The following is a 22168-nucleotide window of genomic DNA, read 5'->3' as shown; positions in this document are numbered from 1 at the left end:
TGACTGCTATTCTTTCACTTTCAATATTCACATGGCAAGGTACATCAGGCCCCTCAAAAGTAAGGATAATTATAGACGTCTTAGGAACCTAGCGCACATTCCACACTTCTACTGGACACAAGCATACATGTATATATTACCTGATAATCTCTAGTCTTTTAGTCAGCACACAACCAAAGTATGCATGTGCTGGAATACTCAACTTTTGAAAGTGACAGTTTGTATCTCTGTAGGAACAAGGAAATTTTCTTGGTTAACAATCTGTAATGTACATTTCCCAATCTTTCAATATGTTTAAAAAATAAATGAAAATACCTTATGTACCGATGAGCCAACAGTTGTAACAGTCATGGGCAAATTAGGGTTTGGCGATCTTGCTCGCTCTGCCTCACGCTTGCGATACTTCTGTAAGAAACAATTTTCTATTACCCTGTGAAGTCTTCCAATAATAAACAGCACTTGCAATTTCAACAACTCTCTTTTCAAGTTCTTTTGCACCAAGAGAACAAATGATAAAAAAGTAAAACATTAGATCAGTGGTTTCTGAGAATACTTCAAACAACCAACCCACCAGGACTCATCAATATCTGCAGTTTATAATTAACACGTTTTCCTTTAATGGGGCCAAAGAGTTAAAATTCCTGCGGCTGTCTTTTATTTTGTGCACTTTCTCCCTGGATACCACTTAGGTCCACATCTGTACAGAAGCCCTTTCTCCATTCCTCACAGCATCACACTCTCAACAACTTCACTGATAAGAGGGTTTTCAAATGCACTCCAACCATGAATCGAAGCATTCTATAGTCAAATATCTTAAAAATCTCTATTCCCTTCATGTCAATGCCTAAGAAGTTCAGGGCCTAAGTACAGTATTTCAAGGATTCTTTTGTCTTCTCTCTATACTGTATTTCCTAATGTAGTGTCCTCCTTTGCCAGCAGTCCACTGTTACCTTTCACTTACCACACTGCTCTCTTAATTAAGTATAACTTATTTTACCAGACCACCGAGCTGATTAACAGCTCCCCTAGGGCTGGCCCGAAGGAATAGGCTTATTTAACGTGGCTAAGAATAGGTTTGCAACCCAGTAACTTTGGTAAAAAATGTTCTGCCTGAAACTTAACATTCACCGAAACATGGTGGTCCCCTCCTAAATGTTACCTTATACATTTTAAGTACTGAATATCCCTCATAATGCTTGCATCTGCCAATCCTCAACATCTCCAGTAACTTTAGCTACTTAGCTAGTGATTCTAACAAAATCCGTCTTTCACTACCCCAAGAGATAAACCCAGCTGCTCTTTAACTCCTCCTCACCCCTCAGTTTTAAACGAGCTACCAAGGGTTTCAGAGCTGATGAAACACGCTTTTTCGGCAACTTTTTATCAAAGCATCGGATAAAGGTGAAAGTTGGCAAGTGCATACTTATAACCCAACCTAATTTTTACAAGTACATGTATTATTTAGTACATAAGTTCGATAGTTTTGATATTTATCGAGTAAACTGAAGTTGCTAATGCCGGAACCAAGAAAATCATAGACAAGGTTCCTAGAACAATTTGTAACGTAAACATAATATGACATCACGAAGCTTTGCCCATCCACCAGGTAGGCAGTGAATGGATATGCTTGGACAGTCTAGGCTTCAACAAATTTGATAATAGCCAGCAGGATATGGAACTGTCCCCGTGGTTGCAAGACTGCATTTGTGCTGTGGCTTGCTACTTTGCATACAAGCGAGAAGACCCGAGGCAGGATTTACTATAGTGTGAATAGGTGATTATTTCTCTAGTGGGTAATAGTTACTTGGCAACACTCATCTCTTGCTGCAACAATAGAAGGCTGTAGTGTCGAAACCTGAGGTGAAACAAAACAGAGTGTCTTTTTGTATTTCCACTCTGAATAGTTGTAGATCTAACAAATGAGCTATAGACTGGTTCATTATGTGGATGAATTACATGCTCTGAATTATTTGTACAGTAGAAACAATACAAATATCAAGAAAATGGAAGAAGTCCAAGCTAACAACTTAGTCCCAACAACTGCTGTGGAAGTTGCGATGAAACCTCCACAAAATAATAATAATAATAATAATAATAATAATAATAATAATAATAATAATAATAATAATAATAATCAGAACTGGATGTGTTTACACAGCATTTACGAACAACTATGACTCCATATTCACACTCTTGGAATAACTTCCACAAACGACTCTCGATACATACTCATCTTCATCCAGAATGACTGATTTAAATTGACACTGCATCTAGACAGACAGAATTGTGAAAGTGGTTGCATCTAAATATACAAATTGTGAAGCTGATCTTTTTGATCAAGGGGAATTCTGTACAACGTAAGTTATATACAAATAATTTCCTTCAAAATTATTTAACTTACACTACACTATATTCATGTTTTTTTTATACAAAATAAGGTAGTACTCTTGGCTAATGATTGCCATATTATGAGTAGAGTACAGGCAAATTAATCATAATAGAATGTAGCTAAGATAGAGTCCTAGCCTAAGGCCAAACACAGTGTAAGTAAGTTCAATAGGCAGTACAGAATGAACTAATGACAAGAGAGACTCTACACCTAACTTTGATTTGATGTTTTCCTTCCTAATTTTGGGAAGATATTTTGAGTACTGTACCGCCCTTCAACACCCACATTTTACGATTTTCGGTGAAGTAGGCCAAGTTACAGGGTATTGAAAACATGGGTTTTTGGAGTTCTGTAATAGCAAAGAATTTATGGTTATTTGCTCACTTTCAAGGGATAACTTCAAACTTTTTCAGAGATTTTTGCATATCGGGGTTATCTTGGAATTGACCAAAAATATTGAAAATCTTTATTAAACAAGGGAGGGAAAAACCCCACACCTTCCAAGTCTGGGCAGATGCCCCACATTAGGTTAGGTTAGGGTCGCGACTTACTAAGAAGGTGTAGGCTCTGAAACCTCACAGCATAGCCTAGGATATTCTAGATTCACTAGGTATTTAAGGATGCAGTATAGTATAGTTAAGGTTAGGTCAAGTTTTTTTGGCAAACTTTACTCCAACACATACTTATACTCCCCCCGTCTGCAGTCACTCCCCATTTTTTGCCAGGGCTTCAAACCCTAACACATTGAAATGTAGTTAAGGTTAAGGTAAGTTTTTTGCCAAAAAACTTAACCTAACCTTAACTAACACTTCATCTTTCACAGTACTGTACCTAGCAAATCTAGAGCAGTCTAGGATATGCTGTGAGGTTTCAGAGCATGCACATGTATATAATACATTTCTTTTTATGAACTGTACATGTCTATGCAGTTTGCAATTCATAGCAGTAATCTCCCTTAACACATTAAATCTAGCAACCCAATTTGCATTTCTTCAAAACTCAACCTGATATACTTTAATTTTTAACTGAATCTCTATCTGTATATGGCAAAAGCCAGTAAAACCCTAGACTCCATAAACACAATAAAATGTGTTTGGTTACAGAACACAATAATCCCATGATGTTGTGTTTTGATAGCCTGTAACTAGTCTATTATACCAAAATCAGTAAAATGTGGATGTTGAAGGGCAGTCCCCAAAATAATTTTCCCAAATTAGGAGGGCAAACACCATAATTTAGGCCTACTTTCTCTTTCGTCATTTGTTAATTCTTAATTCCCTACTGAACTTCCACTGTCTCGGTTTAGGCTAGGACTCTATTTTAGCCACATAAGTTATGACTAACTTGCCTATTCACTTAACATGGCAATCATTGGCTGAGCGTACTACCTAATTTTGTAAGAAAGTATAAATAAGTTAAATTTTTGTTTAGCAAATTGTTTACATATAACTTCAGTTCCTTGTGCTAAATTTTTTTTCTACAATTTTTAATCTGTGAACTTCCCGAAATAAATTAAACAACATTTACTAGTCACATTTAAAAAAAAAAAATTTAGTGACTCTTACAACCTAAAAGTTTGTACCTTTGAAAATAATTCTTGAAGGAAAGGGTAACACATCACTTCCAAAGTCTAATTTTAATCAGTGAAGACTAAAGTCAGTAGTTTGCATCTCGTTCATCATAATGCTAGTGGATGCAAACTACTCTATGAATAACCTGGTTTTATCATTGTTAACACAAAAAAAAAAATTCTCCTTGCTTCAAAAATATTTTAGGTATAAATCTGATAGCACAGCCGAATTAGACTCCTGTATCGATTTTAAATAAAAGATTTTCAAAAAAGGCAGTTATTTATTTTCAAAAGTCTTATTTTCACATCTAGGCCTTATTACTTGTTTATTTTTTTTTATAAATATGTATTAAAACAATGGAACTGAACTTTGATATCCAACAGGCCTATAGTATTGTATATTTTTTATAGAATCTGGAAAGGCAAAATTCTACATGCCAAAGCCTCCAATTGGGAAAGGAAGCCAGCAGAGATGGGAAAGTGAGAAGTAAAGAATAAACTAAAAACTATAATACAAAGAAAAACAAACTGGAAAACTAAATACTGTAAACGGTGAAATGAGACCTTAGTGAGCTTGTTTAAAAAAAAAAATTAGGCCCAGTTTGAAATTCAGTAGTTCCAACAATTCAGCTAACAATTAGGAGGAATATGGGCATAACTGAAGTCAGGGCACGATGCCCTAGGTTAGGTTAAGGTAAGGTTAGGATAGGATATACCTGTATTAAGTGTTTTTGGTAATTTTTATTCAAATACATACTTATACTCACCCGACCTGCAGTCACCCTCAAGTTCCTGCATGTGACTTCAAACTTTGATATATTTCTCAATAAGCAGGCATATGTATGTAAACTCTACATATCCATGCAATTTGAAATTCATAGCTGTAATCTTCCCTAACACACTAACTCCAGCAACCCAATTAGCATTTCATCAAAACTTGATCCCTTACACTTTCTTAAGTTTTTAATTAAATCTTTATCTGTATATGGCAAATGCCATTGTAACCCAAGACTCACTAAACACATTAAAATGTTTTTGATTACAGAACTCTAGAAACCCATTATGTTGTTTTTGATACCCTGTAACTTTGCCTAATGCACTATAACTGTAAAATGTAGATGTTAAAATAGCAGTGCACAAAATATATATTTAAAATTAGGAAGGAATACATCAAAGTTAGGCCTAGCTTCTCTTTTGCCATTTGTTAAATCTTAATAGCCTTCTTAACTGCCACTGTGTCAGGGCTTAGGTTAAGACTATTTTAGCCATATGTTATGACTAACTTGCCTATTCACTTAACATCAATCATTAGCCTAGCCTAACTAATTAATTCTGTAATAAAAATATTAGTCTAAGTTAGAATTTTGATTAGTTCATTGTTTGCATATAACTTCAGTTGCTGTATAGACCCCTTGTGTTTAAATATTTTTGAGTAACAACCTTTACTAGCTGCATTTTTATCTCATGAATCTTACAACCTAAAAGTCTGAGCATTTTTTATCTCAAGAATCTTACAACCTAAAAGTCTGACCATTTTTCATCTCATGAATCTTACACCCTAAAAGTCTGAGCATTTTTTATCTCATGAATCTTACAACCTAAAAGTCTGTGTATTAACCTGGCTTTGTCATTGTTAACCTGAAAACAGAAAGACCTTTCCCCCCCTCCTTTCAAAAATGTTTAAGATATAAATCTGACAACACAACTGAATTAGACTCCTGTACTGATTTTGAATACAGTATAAGATTTTTAAAAAATTCTCTCTAATCTGTAAGTTTTATAAGGTCTTATTTTCACATGTACTGTAGGCCTAATCAATTGTGTTCAGATTTTTATAAAAGCTGTCTTGCAGCACTGGCACTGTACTATTATATCTGATTGGCCTATACAGCATTGAGTATTTTTTACAGAATCTGCAAAGGCAAAATGCTACAACCAAAGCCCTCAACAGGGAAAGCAACCAAACAGATAAAGGAAAATGAGAAGTAATGAATAAAATACTGTACGTAAGAATAAACTACAAAACAAAGTAAGGCCAATATTAAAACCCAAATAAAAAATTAAAATAATCAATTACATGAAACCCTTGTAAGCTTGCTCAACAACAACAACAAAAAATTGCAACAAGTTTGAAATTCTGTAGTTCCAACAGTTCAGCTACTGTGTGTAATTAGGAGGCCATACCATAATCTAGTCATTGCTGGAACAAAACTTATTGATAACTGTGTGGTAGTGGATCTCAGAGGAAAGTACAAGGCTGTTGGAATTAACTGAAATCTACTGTTGTACCTAATGGTGCACAGTCTAATCTGGGAAAATTTTAGAGGACAAAACATTATAAAATAGTCAAAAAGACCTAATTAAACAGTGCCAAATAAAGTTAGGTCTGTGATAAGAAATAAAATATAGCTCAAGTTTTTGCCTAGCAACTTAAAATGCAAACAGGTGGGGGAGCGATATTCAAAAAATTGAAGAACAAAAGAAAACATTTCCATACAACAGACAAGTATCTTAAAAAAATTTTAAACTAATGAGAGTTAAAATATACTTTGCACAAAAATGAATTTCAGTAAAAAATAAAAAATTCTAAATGAGCAGCAATTCGTAAAAGAAGCAATGTTAATAAAAATGATGTGAGGTGGGGGTAGATCCTGTTTTCTAGATCTAATAATAAGCATACTTTGAGTTTTGACTACTTTTAACTAAAACTGTTATGTGATTCAGCAGCAAGAGATCTAAATCTCAGGAGATGGGATTGGTACAGATAGATTATCATCATCAGTGTGAGCAACGATCTTGCCTTCAATGCTAAACCTCATATTTTGCTTATACAGCATAAATAACACTTGGCCAAAATCACTACTATGAGGAACACCAGTGACTACATTCAGGAATTTCAGTTAAATTATCCAAATCTATAGTTTTTGCTAATAAAAGTCAAGCCAACACATTTTATGAAGTTCCCTACATTATTTGAGCTTAATGTATCTCACTGTACATGCAATGCATCTAGATTCACATATTTCCCATTGTTTCAAAGTGCATTTATGAATAATAATAGTTACAGAGTGCTCAAACTTAAAACTTAAAAGTAATAATAGAAAAACTTAACCAACCTTTTTAAGATTTTAAACATATTCATCTCATTTAACAAAATTACCGGTCAAATACTCAGTCTTCTAACTTCATTTTAAAATGTTTTACATGGTTCTTTAATTTTTGAAAAATTTTCATCAGTTGGCCTGCCAAGTCCATGAAGAACGTAAGATCTACAAGGGACTTTTTGAACCAGTATTAATGGAACCTAATTTTCTTGTCTTTAGAGTAATATTAAAGTAATTTTATTATTCTGACCATATTTTACTAGCTGACCATCTGCAGAAAGTTTAATCAATACCAACCAGCTAATAAACTTGTACGAAGCTGTTAAAGATTCAAATTAATATTACTCATTGAAATTCACTTCAAACTTGCTTAAGTCTCAAAAATCAATTTTTTACACTAATCTACATCATATAGGTGATTTTCAGCTAATTTGGTTATTTTCTGTAAAAATAATAATGTGTCAATCTAGATACATCTTCATTCTGATTATAATAAAATTACTGAGAATGATAATGCAATCAAGGGGATGATGACAAATCCTGCTTGCCATCATTGATATCGCTGAATCCTAGGATGGGTACTAATATCCAAGGCCAAGAGAAACAAGGTCTGCCCAATTAGGTGTAGTGGCCTCCCACTTGGGTAAATATGTAGGCGATGACATATCTTAAGGGTACCCAATATGTAAATGTCTCTTCACTGTGGATGGAGCCTCATGACGTCATAGGTTAACAGAACTATTGTGTTCAAAACCTTACCTGTGATTTTGATGGCTCTGGCAGAGGAAACACATTTTTAATCTGATAAGTACCAGAACTATTGAACTTGGGTAATAAATAATAGTTATAATAATTAGGTAGGGCTATAAAATATACACTTGCCAACTTTCACCTTTATCCGATGCTTTCATAAAACGGTGTCGCTGAAAAACCGTGTTTCATTGGCCCTGAATCCCTTAGCAAGTCATTTCCTATTATATTCAGTACATACAGTAATGGATTCAACACCCTCCCCAATTCCCAGAAGTTCCATGGCCACTTCCTAACTGACTACAGAGGTACCTCAGTATTCAGCTGTCTGAATGCCAACTGTCCGAGTATGTAACACATTTTTGCCATATGGAATACTTTACAATACTTATTCCAGAACCCTAAAACTAAGAGCATTTTAACTCTAATGCAACAAGCCAAACATACAGAAATCGTAAGAAAAAACTAAACAAAATACATAAATTAAAGTAAACTTATTCTTACTTTACCTGTACTTAGGAAAGTTGACAGTCGATGTAGAAGGTGGTGAGTAAGATGAAGAGGATATGTTGTTCCATAAAAATATCAAGGAAAGTTGACAGTCTATGTAGAAGGTGGTGAGTAAGGTGAAGAGAATATGTTGTTCCATAAAAATATCAAGGAAAGTTGACAGTCTATGTAGAAGGTGGTGAGTAAGATGAAGAGGATATGTTGTTCCATAAAAATATCAAGGAAAGTTGACAGTCTATGTAGAAGGTGGTGAGTAAGGTGAAGAGGATATGTTGTTCCATAAAAATAAAAATATCAAGGAAAGTTGACAGTCTAAAAATGTAGAAGTTGGTGGTGAGTAAGGTGAAGAGGATATGTTGTTATAAAAATATCAAAAATATCAAGGAAAGTTGCCAGTCTATGTAGAAGGTGGTGAGTAAGGTGAAGAGGATATGTTGTTCCATAAAAAATATCAAGGAAAGTTGACAGTCTATGTAGAAGTCTATGTTGTTCCATAAAAAAAGAAGGTGGTGAGTAAGGTGGTGAAGAGGTTATGTTGTTCCATAAAAAATATCAAGGAAAGTTGACAGTCTATGTAGAAGGTGGTGAGTAAGGTGAAGAGAATATGTTGTTCCATAAAAATATCAAGGAAAGTTGACAGTCTATGTAGAAGGTGGTGAGTAAGGTGAAGAGAATATGTTGTTCCATAAAAATATCAAGGAAAGTTGACAGTCTATGTAGAAGGTGGTGAGTAAGGTGAAGAGGATATGTTGTTCCACAAAAAAATATCAAGGAAAGTTGACAGTCTATGTAGAAGGTGGTGAGTAAGGTGAAGAGGATATGTTGTTCCACAAAAAAAATATGGTTGACAGTCCATGTAGAAGGTGGTGAGTAAGGTGAAGAGAATATGTTGTTCCACAAAAAATATCAAGGAAAGTTGACAGTCTATGGATATGAAGGTGTTGAGTCTATGTAGAAGGTGGTGAGTGGTGAAGAGGATATGTTGTTCCACAAAAAAATATCAAGGAAAGTTGACAGTCTATGTAGAAGGTGGTGAGTAAGGTGAAGAGGATATGTTGTTCCACAAAAAAATATCAAGGAAAGTTGACAGTCCATGTAGAAGGTGGTGAGTAAGGTGAAGAGGATATGTTGTTCCATAAAAATATCAAGGAATGTTGACAGTCTATGTAGAAGGTGGTGAGTAAGGTGAAGAGAATATGTTGTTCCATAAAAATATCAAGGAAAGTTGACAGTCTATGTAGAAGGTGGTGAGTAAGGTGAAGAGGATATGTTGTTCCATAAAAATATCAAGGAAAGTTGACAGTCTATGTAGAAGGTGGTGAGTAAGGTGAAGAGGATATGTTATTCTATAAAAATATCAAGGAAAGTTGACAGTCTATGTAGAAGGTGGTGAGTAAGGTGAAGAGAATATGTTGTTCCATAAAAATATCAAGGAAAGTTGACAGTCTATGTAGAAGGTGGTGGTGGTGAAGAGGTATGTTATTCTATAAAAATATCAAGGAAAGTTGAATGTAGAAAGTAGGTGAAGAGGATATGTTATTCTATAAAAATATCAAGGAAAGTTGACAGTCTATGTAGAAGGTGGTGAGTATGGTGAAGAGAATATGTTGTTCCATAAAAATATCAAGGAAAGTTGACAGTCTATGTAGAAGGTGGTGAGTAAGGTGAAGAGGATATGTTGTTCCTCCAAGTGAAGAAAATATCAAGCAAGTTTTTCTGTGGCTGTTGCTCTTCTCTATCTCTGTCAACTGCTCTCTTTTGGAGAGAGACACTTTCTCACTAAAAACCTGTTCAATGATGTTTGTTTTTCCTTGGTTTTTAAAAAACTCCTATAGTAAGACATAGAACTTTTATTCAGCAGGTTCATGACACTGTTTGCTACAGATTTGTCAAGGTGATATCTATCAAGGAAACTCTGCACTTCCCCCAATTTGCAAAATTTTCTTTTATTAATGAACTTGGGACATCCTCCTCTGAAGGCAATTCCTGGGCTGCCATCTGTTACTGCTCCTTCTGAAGGCCATACAGTTCTGTAAGGAGCTCTGCTTTGTGCTCCACTAACTCCACATCATCATCATCATCACTCACCTCCAAGCCCATGGACTTGAAAGAGACACAATACCCTTCACAACAGTCTCAGCCTAATAGCCTTCATGGTCCTGTAGAGACATACTCATAGGCCCTCTTGATGAGGATTAAGCAATGGAGATGCTGAAGTGGTTCTTCCAGAATTCTCAGGTCAGCTCTGTTTCTTAAGTCACCTCAAGGCATCTCAGGAAATGTGCTTTGGAATTGATGGGCCATGGACTGGATAAAAGCAGTGTTAGGGGGGCAAGAACTTCACTGCTATAAAGTTATACTCCCCTAGCAACTCGGCCTCCAAACCTGGAAGATGAGCAGGAGCAATGTCCAACACAAGAAGGGGCTTCAGGGGCAACTGTTTATCCTCACGGTATGGTAATGGGTTGATGTGGTTTTTCTTAGCAACACTCACTTCAGGGTGTGATGTCCCTGCCTACCCGAGCTAGGTTAGAAGAGACCCCTTAGCCTTGGTAGCCAACTCTTCTACGAGAAGGACACTGAAATCAAACCAGTGGGAAAAAAGAGACCTTTAACCTTGGTAGGCAACCCTTCTAAGAGAAGGTTACTCTGAATGCAATCCTTGTTCTCCAACTTTGGACTGTGCCATAGCCATTGTACTGTGACCCTCCATGGTCTTGGGTTTGAGTTCCCTTGCATGAGGGTACAATCAGGCATTTAGCCTCTTTTCTCTTCACTTTTCTGTTTTTTCAAAAGTGTGTAGGACAGGCTGATGAGAAAGCAAAAGTTGCTTCGAGGATTATCAGGACGGTGCCTTCGTCTTTACCTAATCTTTTCCTTCTGAGCTTTTTATAATTTCTCAATCCATCCTGATTGTCCTCTCCAAGTGTTGTGGCAAACCTAGTGAGTTTCTTATTTGCCTTACAAGGTATGCCGGCCCCACCTTGTCGACCAGTTGCTTCCGGTGCTTTTTTCAATAACACATGGTCACGTTTATTTGTACTTTCAACAGAATTTTTGTAAATAATGTAATTACTGTTGTTGTTGATGGTATCATTGTTTACTGTTCTGTAGATTTTTACAATATTACTGTTGTTTTGAGTCTATTTATTAGTTTTGCTACTGATTTTTTGTTATTTTAATTCTTTTGGGAGACATTGAGCTGAACCCTGGACCTGTCAATCATTACAGTAAGAAAAATCGAGCTTAACCCTGGACATGTCACTCATTACAGTAGCAAAAATTTTTAAGTACTTTACTCAAATATTTGGGGCTTAATGGTCAACATCTCGATCTCCAGAGTTGTGCTCGTAACTACAATTTGACGTTTTTATCTAAGACTCTTGTAAGTACAGTGGTAACAAGTCAAAGATCGAGTTTTTAATGCCGGGGTTTGATGGTCCTGATTTTATTTATCGCTGTAACATCCCACATACACAAGGTATGGCTGTGTGCGCTAAGTCTGCACAACCTACTTATTAGAAAAATTTCAATTGTTGCTTCCATGAATTTCTTTGTTTTAAAATTTTCAGGAAGTTCTACAATGTTTACGTATTTGTCATTTACTGCAATCCAAATATCATCGATTCTATATATGAATGTCTCTTGGAAAGGATTAGTATGGCTCAGTCTCAGGTTTCAAAAGTTTTATTTACTTGTTACTTGTAGACACTGTCATGGAAAGCACAGTGAGTGGCTAAATTCAAATTCCACAGATCAACATGGCTGGTCTGCTTTTGAGTTCCATGTATCCTCTGATTTTGTCCAGCTAAACGAGGAACCCACGCATATTTCTGGTAATATATTAGACCTCATATTCACAGAGGTTCCAGCTAATCTTTATGTCAATGTAGTACCTTTGCAAATGAGTGCAAGCTTAGTAATAAAATGCCTGTTCCAAAGGGTGGCATATCTGCAGACTGCAGTAACTACAGGCCAATTTCTATTCTCCCTGTGCTCTTCAAAGTTGCTGAAAAACTTATCTTTGAGCCACTATATAAATATGTGGACTCTAAAGGATTGTTAGCTTATAGGAAGCAGTTAGGTACCTGTGATGCTCTATTAGACTTCACATGCCATTTGCAAGAGAACCTTGATAATTCAAATAGATTCTGGTGCTGCATATCTATAAATTCAGAATCTTGGAGTGGGTGGGTATGTTTTGAGCACGATTTCCTCTCAGGTAGGCAGCAGCAAGTTATTGTTGATGGAATCTTTTGTGAACTAAGACCTATTGTGTCTGGAGTTCCATATGGTAGCGTTCTTGGTCCAATGTTATTTTTAGTACTGTATATAAAAGTGATATGGTTGTTGGCCTGGAAAACAAGATTCTTCAGTATGTTGATGATGCAACACTTGTGGGTAGAGTCCAGTTTCCACCTATGAGAAATGCCGTCAGCCTCAATTGGGACATGGACCAGATCAGTGAATGGTTTAGTTGGTGGGGTTATGAGGCTGAACTCCATATCGATTCAATATATGAATGTCTCTTAGAAAGGATTAGTATGGCTCAGTCTCAGGTTTCAAAAGCTTTATTTGTTATTTGTAGAGACTGTCATGGAAAGCAGAGTGAGTGGCGAAATTCAAATTCCACAGATCAACATGGCTAGTCTGCTTTTGAGTTCTGTGTACCCTCTGATTTTGTCCAGTTAAATGAGGAACCCACGCATATTTCTGGTAATATATTAGACACTATTGATTAGCAGACCTCGTACAGATTTTCCACCCCATCCTCCCCTTCAGGTGGATGGGACTTTGCTGAATGAGTCTTAAGCTTTTACTATTCTAGGCGCAACTTTTGACTCACATCTTACTTTTGAGAAACATGTAGTGAAAGGCTCAGCAAATGCTGCATGACAGTTAGGTATTGTTCATAAGGCCTCATATATTTACAACAGTAATAAAATCACTGCAATGTGTTTTAGGTCATTTGCCCTTCCTTTACTAGGAAACTGTTCTCAGGTATAAATGTCTGCTTCTGCAAGAGATTTACCTCTTTTAGATAGAGTGGTAAGTTTCTGTTTCCTAATATTAGTAGTTATGACTTACGCTATCGACAGATGGGCTCGTTTGTCACTTTTTCATACACTGTAATTAACAGAGATTGTTCACATTCCCAACTGAGCCCTGATCCCATTTCCTGCCAAGACCAACCAGATTTGCTGAACAGCAGCACCAATATGCAGTAATTGTGATGAGCGGTCAAACTTCTCAGTTCCACGGGTCCTTTATTCCTCACACCGTTGGACTGTGGAACAACCTCCCAGAGGAGCCATGTCATTGGAACTTCAGAAAATGCAATTCAACTTTTATTTTAATATTTTGCTTAAATTTTTATTTATTTGTTTGTTAACTGATCTGTTTTTCTAATAACTGATCTCTGTATTTCCCATTAACGTCTGTTACTTCTTTAGAATGAACACCATATTCTTTGGAAGCTTGAATTTCAATTCAATGGTCCTTATGGGCTTGTTCCATATGAATAGGGCTCATCTTCTGAATAGAATAATAATAATCACGGTATTTTTTTACATTACAGCAAACCACTTCAGTCACCACTCATCAAAAAAAATTGCCCAGTTAAGCAAGCTTTACTTTTCTTTAAACTGAACTATTCTTAAAAACCTGATTGTTCTTAAAAAAAAAAAAACCCTTGGGTTCTCTGAGTGTTAGACAAACAAAGGCTTCAGTTTAAAGTCCTTACCTGCATTACACAGAGCACAAGAGTGTCCTCCATTGGCTTGAGTCCTGGCAACAACTTTTTCTCTCAAGTGATATAGGCCTTGTATGGTATTTTTTTTAGAACCACCTTCTCTTATCACAAAAGAACAATTCTTTGTACATCATTAAATTTCATCTGCCTCTGGGGTCAGCGACTTGAGTCTTCCTTCTGCGCCGAATTCTGTTTTGGGAACTAAATGTTCTGTTCCCTGCGATTTCATCTCTCTCTCTCTACAACATCACACTATCTAATTCTCTGCATACCTCTACTACTTATAGCCTCCAGGGCCATATTGTATGCTTTGAAATCAAGAGCATCCTCATCCCTGCAAACCACATGACTACACGACCTCATCTTATTTTCCCTGACTTTATTTTACTGATAGCTGCCCTTATTCCTATTTGTTGACTCAATTCTTTTCAGCACTGACACTTCCAGGAACAAATGAACACTTGTTGGGAACAAAACCCGTAGCCTCTACAAAGTCCTTAAACTTTATAACATATTTCTTGGCAGCACCCATGAATGGCTTTGAGTGCTTGAGTACTATCTGCACCAGTACTCATTCAAAGAGCGGCTTTCAAGAGATCAGCAATATTATCACTGGCTAACTTATTCATTTCCCCAAAATAGCAACAATGTCTCAATCTATTCAATTTTCTGAGATCTTTTGTATCGAATTTACTCCCTTGGCAATATCAGCAACTTTGATTGTCTCTTTACATTGTATTACTGAAGAAATTGTAGTTTAGAGTATACAAACTCCTTTCCCAGATCAGTAGTGCAAACACCACTGTCAGCTTGGCTAGAGCCTCTTATTAAACTAATTTTTTTCTATCTACTTTTCTTTTTCATTGGCCCAATGATGACTGATTCCACTACAATGGCAGAAAAGAGAAGCATGAGACACTTTAGTGGGGCTGTGAACTGACAGAAAACTTATGGATAAATAGACCACATACCCTTGTTCCAGCTAGGAGCCACACACATCATGCCTAATCCCATACATGTTCTAACTAGTCAGTTTAGTTGTCAAAAATCTGAAGAAATGGACAAAATGGAGCAATTTCCTTTACTCAGATAAAATGTCTGAAAACCGAATTGAGTTGAGAACTGTCCGAGTACTGAAATACCACAGTACAGTAAACCCCTGTATTCGCGGTCTCACAATTCGTGGACTCATGTATTCACGGATTTCTCTGTGGAACGTATCTACCAGTTATTCGCAGAAAATTCGCCCATTCACAGTATTTTTCACTGAGAAATATTCACTAATTACTGAATTTTCATCTCATTTTCATGACTAAAAGCACTTTTTGTGATAAAACTATTAAAATACTCAGGTAATGCTCAAGTTACGATAATTCACCTTACGATAATTTGATTTTGCAGTGGGGTAAGCAATTAATACCGATAGACAATATTATTTATAAAATATTTTAAAATTTTGCGCGGGCGCAGGCAGCAGCATAATCAGGCAGTGAGAGAGACCAAATTACAATAGACAACTTTTCCTCCATCTCTTTATCGCATCCTCTATTTAAAAAAGTAAAAGAGAATGATAAAAGTATTGTTAGTAACGTTATACTCTTGCGTAAATGCGTACAGCCATAAACAACCAACCAAGAAACTGTTGTTTTGCTTATCACCAAATCAGATAACAACAGCTGTTTACCTGGTAGTTCAACCATCGTAAGGTAATAAACAATTACCATAGGTTATGACACAAATGACTTTAAGTAGAATAGGACTGATATATTTTTACATTATACCCTTATTCAGTATGGGTAAAAGATCTTCAAGGAAATATACTGCTAAATTTAAGCTGCTAATGACTATACTGTAAATTATCGTGCACTGGCAACATGGATGAAACTCGATCGTAATTACAATTGGAGAGAAAGTACTTTAATCAAAACTACTGGGCATGAAAGAACAAATTACTGTTATTTTTACGTGGATAAATGATAACTACGTAAAGCTCGTATTATGATGAAATCAAGTGAAAACAGCGAACGGAATCTTGAATTTTTTTTACACAAAACAAGCGTCCCGAAATGGCCATCATCATCTATTAACGAAAAATAGATCAATTAATTTCCCAACGAGAATATTTTAAGTTATATTTCAACTTAAAAAAACTTCTTATAATGAAAAATAACCTTGCCCCCATATAAATAAAGTATGTATCTAGAGATTCATTTACACTAACTAGAAGAAAGAAAAGCGCTCTGAACTTAATTAAATATGGCGAAATAAACACTGCATAAACGATTTCCAAACCAAAACATTGATCACTATGACCACAATTTATAATACAAAAGCAATATGAGAATATATACAATATTATTGGATACAGTGAATTAGGGCATAACATTTAAAAGATGCATATTTGTTATGTTGACGTTTGTATAATACAATATGTGAATATAGAGCACAGTTACTACAGTATAACGTAGGCTATGCTACCATATATGTATACAATGTACCATAGTGTAGGCTAAGCTAATTCTTGTTATTCAAGTTCTCTTTGCACTGAATTGTCATAAGTCACTTTGCATGAACCTCCAAAATTAGCTGATAATAATAATTACTACACTGTGCATGTATAGAGTATACTTTATGGTGTAGGCTAGGCTACCATATATGTACTGTATACATGGTACCGAATACCCTAGTGTAGGCTAGGCTATGTTCGAGATAGGTTTTGGTATTTCATACGTTTTTTCCAAAAAACTATGGTTTTTTTAGAACCTAACCCCATCATAAGTAGGATAATACCTGTATAAGCATTTTTAGTTTGTTTTGTGCCTGTTTGAACTATCAAAATAGGCAGTTCTCAGTGTTTTTAGAAGGGTCCTAAGTATTCGTGGGTTTTAGCTATTCGCGGGGGTGGGGTGGGGTGGGGTGTGGTACGCATCCCCTGCAAATACGGAGGTTTACTGTACTTCCTTTATGGTCTCCATAAATTTGGTTTCCCTTACCATGATTTTCAATGATCATTTCTCCTCCTATTCCCCTCCTCTGTCTCAAACATTCCCTAAAACATATTACACTGACCCCACTGTTAATTAACACTAAATAATCTGCAAACAGTAGCTTTCTAGGGCTTATTTTTCTGCATTCCTTTGTAGCTTTTTTCATTACAAGCACTATGGTACAACAAAATGGATTCTGTATACTTTTAGACATATCAACAACATTCACCTCAAATTTTTTAGGTTTAACTGGCAGTGAAATTATTATTAATATGACATTTTTATAATAAAATAAGATTTTATATCATACTTACCTGTTGTTTACATATAGCTGTAATTCTCGATCTCGACAGAAAATTCAAAACTGGCGGTTCCGCTAATATATGGTCAGGTGATACGACTACCCCGCCCCCTACCGGGGTACCTGGATCCATTTCCATCAACAACTAATCATATTTTCCATGTCCCCTTGTCCCTTGCGGAGAGGCGGGTGGGAATGTTTTATATGTAAACAACAGGTAAGTATGATATAAAATCTTATTTTATTACAAAAATGTCATTTTATACATGAACTTACCTGTTGTTTACATATAGCTGATTGCCACATTGAGGCGGTGGGCATGGACAGCTGTAAGTGTTAAATGGAAAAAACCTGAGATCATCAGGCTAAGAAAAAACGTCTTTACAGGTAGTCGTCGACTTACAACCTATGCGACTTACGACTGACCGACTTTACGACAGCTACAACAATATAATATGTATAATATTTAATTTTATATTTTGCTAAAATACGCCGAGCGTGACGATACTTTTTCCGCTACCGCAGCGCTCATATCCGAGAGATGCTCAGCTTTCGGCAACATAGTGTGTTTGTGTCGTTCGAAAATGGTAAAAGAATCATATTTTTGTAATGTATTTTGTATTTCTATTTTTTGCAAATAAATCAAATGTAATAACAAATTACCGTATTTGATGGCTTATAATACGCATGTCTGCATAGGACGCACTTTTAATTTCAGCAGGACACTGAGGGAAAAAATAAGGTTTCTAGCCTATGCTCATATGATTTTGGTAAGTAAAAACTGTAGTATTAGGTTATCATATGCATATTGTTTCTTACCAACAGAATCAACAAAAACATTAATAAAGAAGTTATTTACCATATTTATATTTATCAAAATATGTATTATACAATCAGCCATTTACTACGATCGAATGTTTCGTCTGCTGCTGAAAGCTACCTCATAGGTTTACCAATAGATCGCAACACATTCATTTGTAAACATTGTTTCTTACCGCCAGAATCAACAAAAACATTAATAAAGATGTTACCTACAGTAATATATGTTATATATATCCATTATATATTATAAAAGTATGCAATCAAGGGGTAAAATTCAATAAATAAAAGTGTTTCCTATGTAACAGCTCGAGTCTCATGAGCAACTGAACAAAGCCATGTTATTATTCTTAAAAGAGAATGCTAGCACGAGTTACGAAGTATCAACTCAACGAAGCCTTGTTATTATGCCTAAAGAGAATGGTAGCAGGAATTGTCAACCACCAATTGATCGAAGCCATGTTGTTATGCGTAAAGAGAATGTTAGCAGGAATTGCCAACTACCAACTGAACGAAGCCTTGTTATCCGTAAAGCTCTCGAGATAATCACCAATAGGTGGCAGCACACGCATACTGTTTATATCTATGAATGTGGAATGCGGCGATCCGCTGTAGACTACGATAATGATATTAACATTTTAATGAAAATATCAATAACAACAACGTAGATATTGATTATAATACTAGCAGCAGTAATTGCGGTGATGGTAAGTGTGATAATGATAAATAATTATAATAACTTTGTTTTTTAATAGGTTATTAGGATAACACCAAATTTTACGCTAGGCTACAACATCTACGTGACGTTTCATGTATAATTTCGGCCAAAATTCTTAAATTTTGAGCCTACATTATGTACATAGGACGAGGGGATTTTTTAGGCCATTTTTTTTTTTAAAAAGTCGTCTTATACGCCCGTCAAATACGGTATGTATTTAATTCAAACCTATAAATAAACAAAAGTAAATAATACGTCATACGTGTAGCCGATTGGCAATGCAAATGGCGGATAAGAAAATGTAAACAGACCAGACAGATGGTTTGAATACCTACAATAAAAATGTTAAATACAGTAATAAAAGTAAGTATTAATCAAGGAGTTCAAGCATGATAAGATTTCATATGCTAAACGTAAAAATAGGTACTATACATGCACATTTTTGGATAATATAAAATGTATATGTAGGCTAGTCATACTTAGGATATATGATGGATAATATACGGTAGGTACAGAATACATGTACATATGTGGTTGGTCGACTTACACTGATTTGATCACCAATTCTGTCAGAAATCCCAATGCCGTAAGTCTACTTCCATCACCTGCAGTCTCAACTTTACCATCGAGCATTGCTGTGGGTGTCGCCTCCCCTTCCTTGATGTCCTCGTCGAGCAACAAGAGGAGCGCTTCGTAACGCAAGTTTATACAAAACCCACGAACCTGGGCATGTGCCTGAATGGTGAGAGCAAGTGTCCAGACAGATAAAAGTGCACTGCGATGCAGCACTTTCATCAGGAGAGCTCTCTCACACTGCTCCTCTTAGAAGAACACACACACCGAACTAAAATGTGTTGCCAAAGTTTTAATTAACAATGGGTATTCTAACCAGGACATCACAAAATGCATAAGAAGTACTGACAAATGGTACCAGCAGGCGCCTCACCCCGCACCCCTTAAAGACGTCACTCTCTTTTACAAGGGAGTGTTTCACAGGAAATAGAGAGAGGCCAAGTGAGAGCTTCACAATATCATAGAAGGAAACGTCACCCATATGGACCCTGCAAAAAAGGTTAAATTAGTAATTTATTACAAAAGCAAGAAGACCAGCAGCCTGATCATGAAAAACAACCCGGCCCCCACAGTGCAGGACCCCCTGAAGAAAACCAACGTGGTCTACCAGTACAAATGCCCCGTTTGGGAATGCCCTGGCACCTAAATTGGGATGGGGTCAATGGCGAGATTTTTCAAGAGGTCCTGCCACGCTCAGGAAGGTGCCATCCATAATCACGCCAAGAACATCCACAATATTAGAATAACCCGAAAGGACATAATTCCTAATATTGGAACTATTCATAAAGTGACAGACCACTGCCTCCTGGAGGCCCTACACATCAGAAAGGAGAGACTTAACCTCAACACCACGCAGGAGACGTCCCTCCTCCCGACAGTGGCACGTAGGGTGCCGGCAGCCGAACGAACCAATCAGGTGGTGCCCCAATCTACCAACAGTGACCTTCCCTATACTAACGCCCCCGTCTCCAACATCCGCACGCGGAGACCAGTGCGAGCATCGATCTCTGGGAGACGACTTGACCCAGGAGCTTAATCCCCTGAACCAACCAATGAAAATTCAGCCCTCACAACACGGGACACCCGGGACACTATAAATACTCCTTGAGAATGAACCGATGATATGGTTGGAAATGAATCACCACGCCTTAGAATCATTTGACGATTCTGCACGAATATCGAGAAATCCTGATTTCCTGGAAACTCAGTGGCACCACTAACTCCATTTCTTTTATGCAATATAAAAATTAATAATTCAAGAAACCAATTCCTTATCCAGACCATGAACATTGGCCATTTATTAGCAAATATCAGCCCTGACAAGAAGAAAATAATAAGAATTGAGAAGACCATATATAAAATCAATTCCACTGATGTTGCCATCCTCTTTATCAAAATAAAAATAATAATAATAATAATAATAATAATAATAATACACAAAATACTTGGCATGACAGATGGGGGAGACTTCCACCCAGAGAAGGTGTTAGGACCTTTCCCCGCTTACCTGGCCATTCAATTCCTTCAGGGAAGACGAACTGCTCGTTTTAGCTTAAGTGAGACACTCTGCCATTTGTTTCAGTACAAGAAGTGTGGAGGCTCTTGTAGCATGGAGTTGTCCAACCTGCAAGGCCCAACTTTCTTCTGATTTGGAGGACAAAACCATACACCCCTTCTTCTACAAGCAAGAGGTCTTCATTCTCGAGTTCTCCCCCCTTCACCCGGGGTCTTAAGACATTTATCCTCAACTCCAGACAACAGTGAAGAACTGCCGCTGGAGAGAGGCCCAATCTTGACCTTGCTGCTTCCTCAGGCCAGGCAGTCTCTGACTCCAGCAGGATCCACCTGCAGACGGTCCATCACCACCTTACTGGGGGAGGAACGCAACCACTGGTGGCACTGTCCCGCTTCTTTGACTGCACCGGAGCGGATGAAGCAGAGTAACCCGCCTAGAGGGCAGGCTCATGGACATACCCGAGAGAATTGCACCCTGCAGAATAACGCTTACGCGTGACTTATAAGTCGCTGCTGCTGGCTCTGCACTTACAATTGTAGCGAACGACACATGCGCGCCCTTCCTACCCCGAGCCAAGCCTTCTCTCGTTCAAGAATGGGAGCAAGCCTGCTCTCAACCTCATGCCATCTCGATGAGGAAGGTCCTGCCATCGATGAAGCTTGAAGAGGGTGACTTTGCCGATCGAGACCTCTCCTCTGCACAAGCATCTCCTGACCATCAGATGTCTTCACCCTCTGGTACTGGATGGGAGTGGAAGTAGCGCTTACTGAGTCCAGTATACCATCTTCTGTTAGCCGACTAATCTTCGCTGGTCTCCCCATCTTTCAAAAATCAAGTGTTGATAGATAAAGGTCGGTCCCTGCATCGGTGGTTTTCGTAGCAAGATCAAATTTCGCTTTCATGGCTCAGCATTTCAGAAAATTTTTTGAGATGTCCTCTGCTAAAGCTTTGTCTTCCATTCTACAACTTAGTGTTATGAACAAACTAGCACAGGAGTTACTGGAAGAGGTAGAGAGGAGTATGACAAAGAGAATCGATGGAGGGCAAGGAGACAGGCACGCATAGGCACCCTGGAGATGGAATTTGCCTTCTTCCTTTGCAGTTTCTCATACTTCTCATGCCGCGAACCTAGTCTTCACACTCCTCGCATGTGACTTCGCAGGAACATTCTAAACCCCT

General features: G+C 37.0%; 1 protein-coding gene across 4 annotated transcripts in view; it reads right to left on the bottom strand.

The window, feature by feature from the left end:
- LOC136849218 (uncharacterized) overlaps nucleotides 1–22168 on the bottom strand; it is a 760295-nt gene that overhangs the window by 286117 nt on the left and 452010 nt on the right. For all 4 annotated transcript variants that reach the window (XM_067122421.1, XM_067122439.1, XM_067122450.1 and 1 more), the window contains exon 9: nucleotides 316–405. In XM_067122421.1, coding sequence (XP_066978522.1) covers nucleotides 316–405 — 90 coding nt within the window. The remainder of the gene's footprint in view (nucleotides 1–315; nucleotides 406–22168) is intronic.

The sequence above is a fragment of the Macrobrachium rosenbergii genome, chromosome 2 (genome assembly GCF_040412425.1).
Source record: "Macrobrachium rosenbergii isolate ZJJX-2024 chromosome 2, ASM4041242v1, whole genome shotgun sequence".
In the NCBI taxonomy this organism is placed as follows: Eukaryota; Metazoa; Arthropoda; class Malacostraca; order Decapoda; family Palaemonidae; genus Macrobrachium; species Macrobrachium rosenbergii.
The sequence above is the reverse complement of the archived record's forward strand: the minus strand, read 5'-3'. Positions and strand labels throughout refer to the sequence as shown.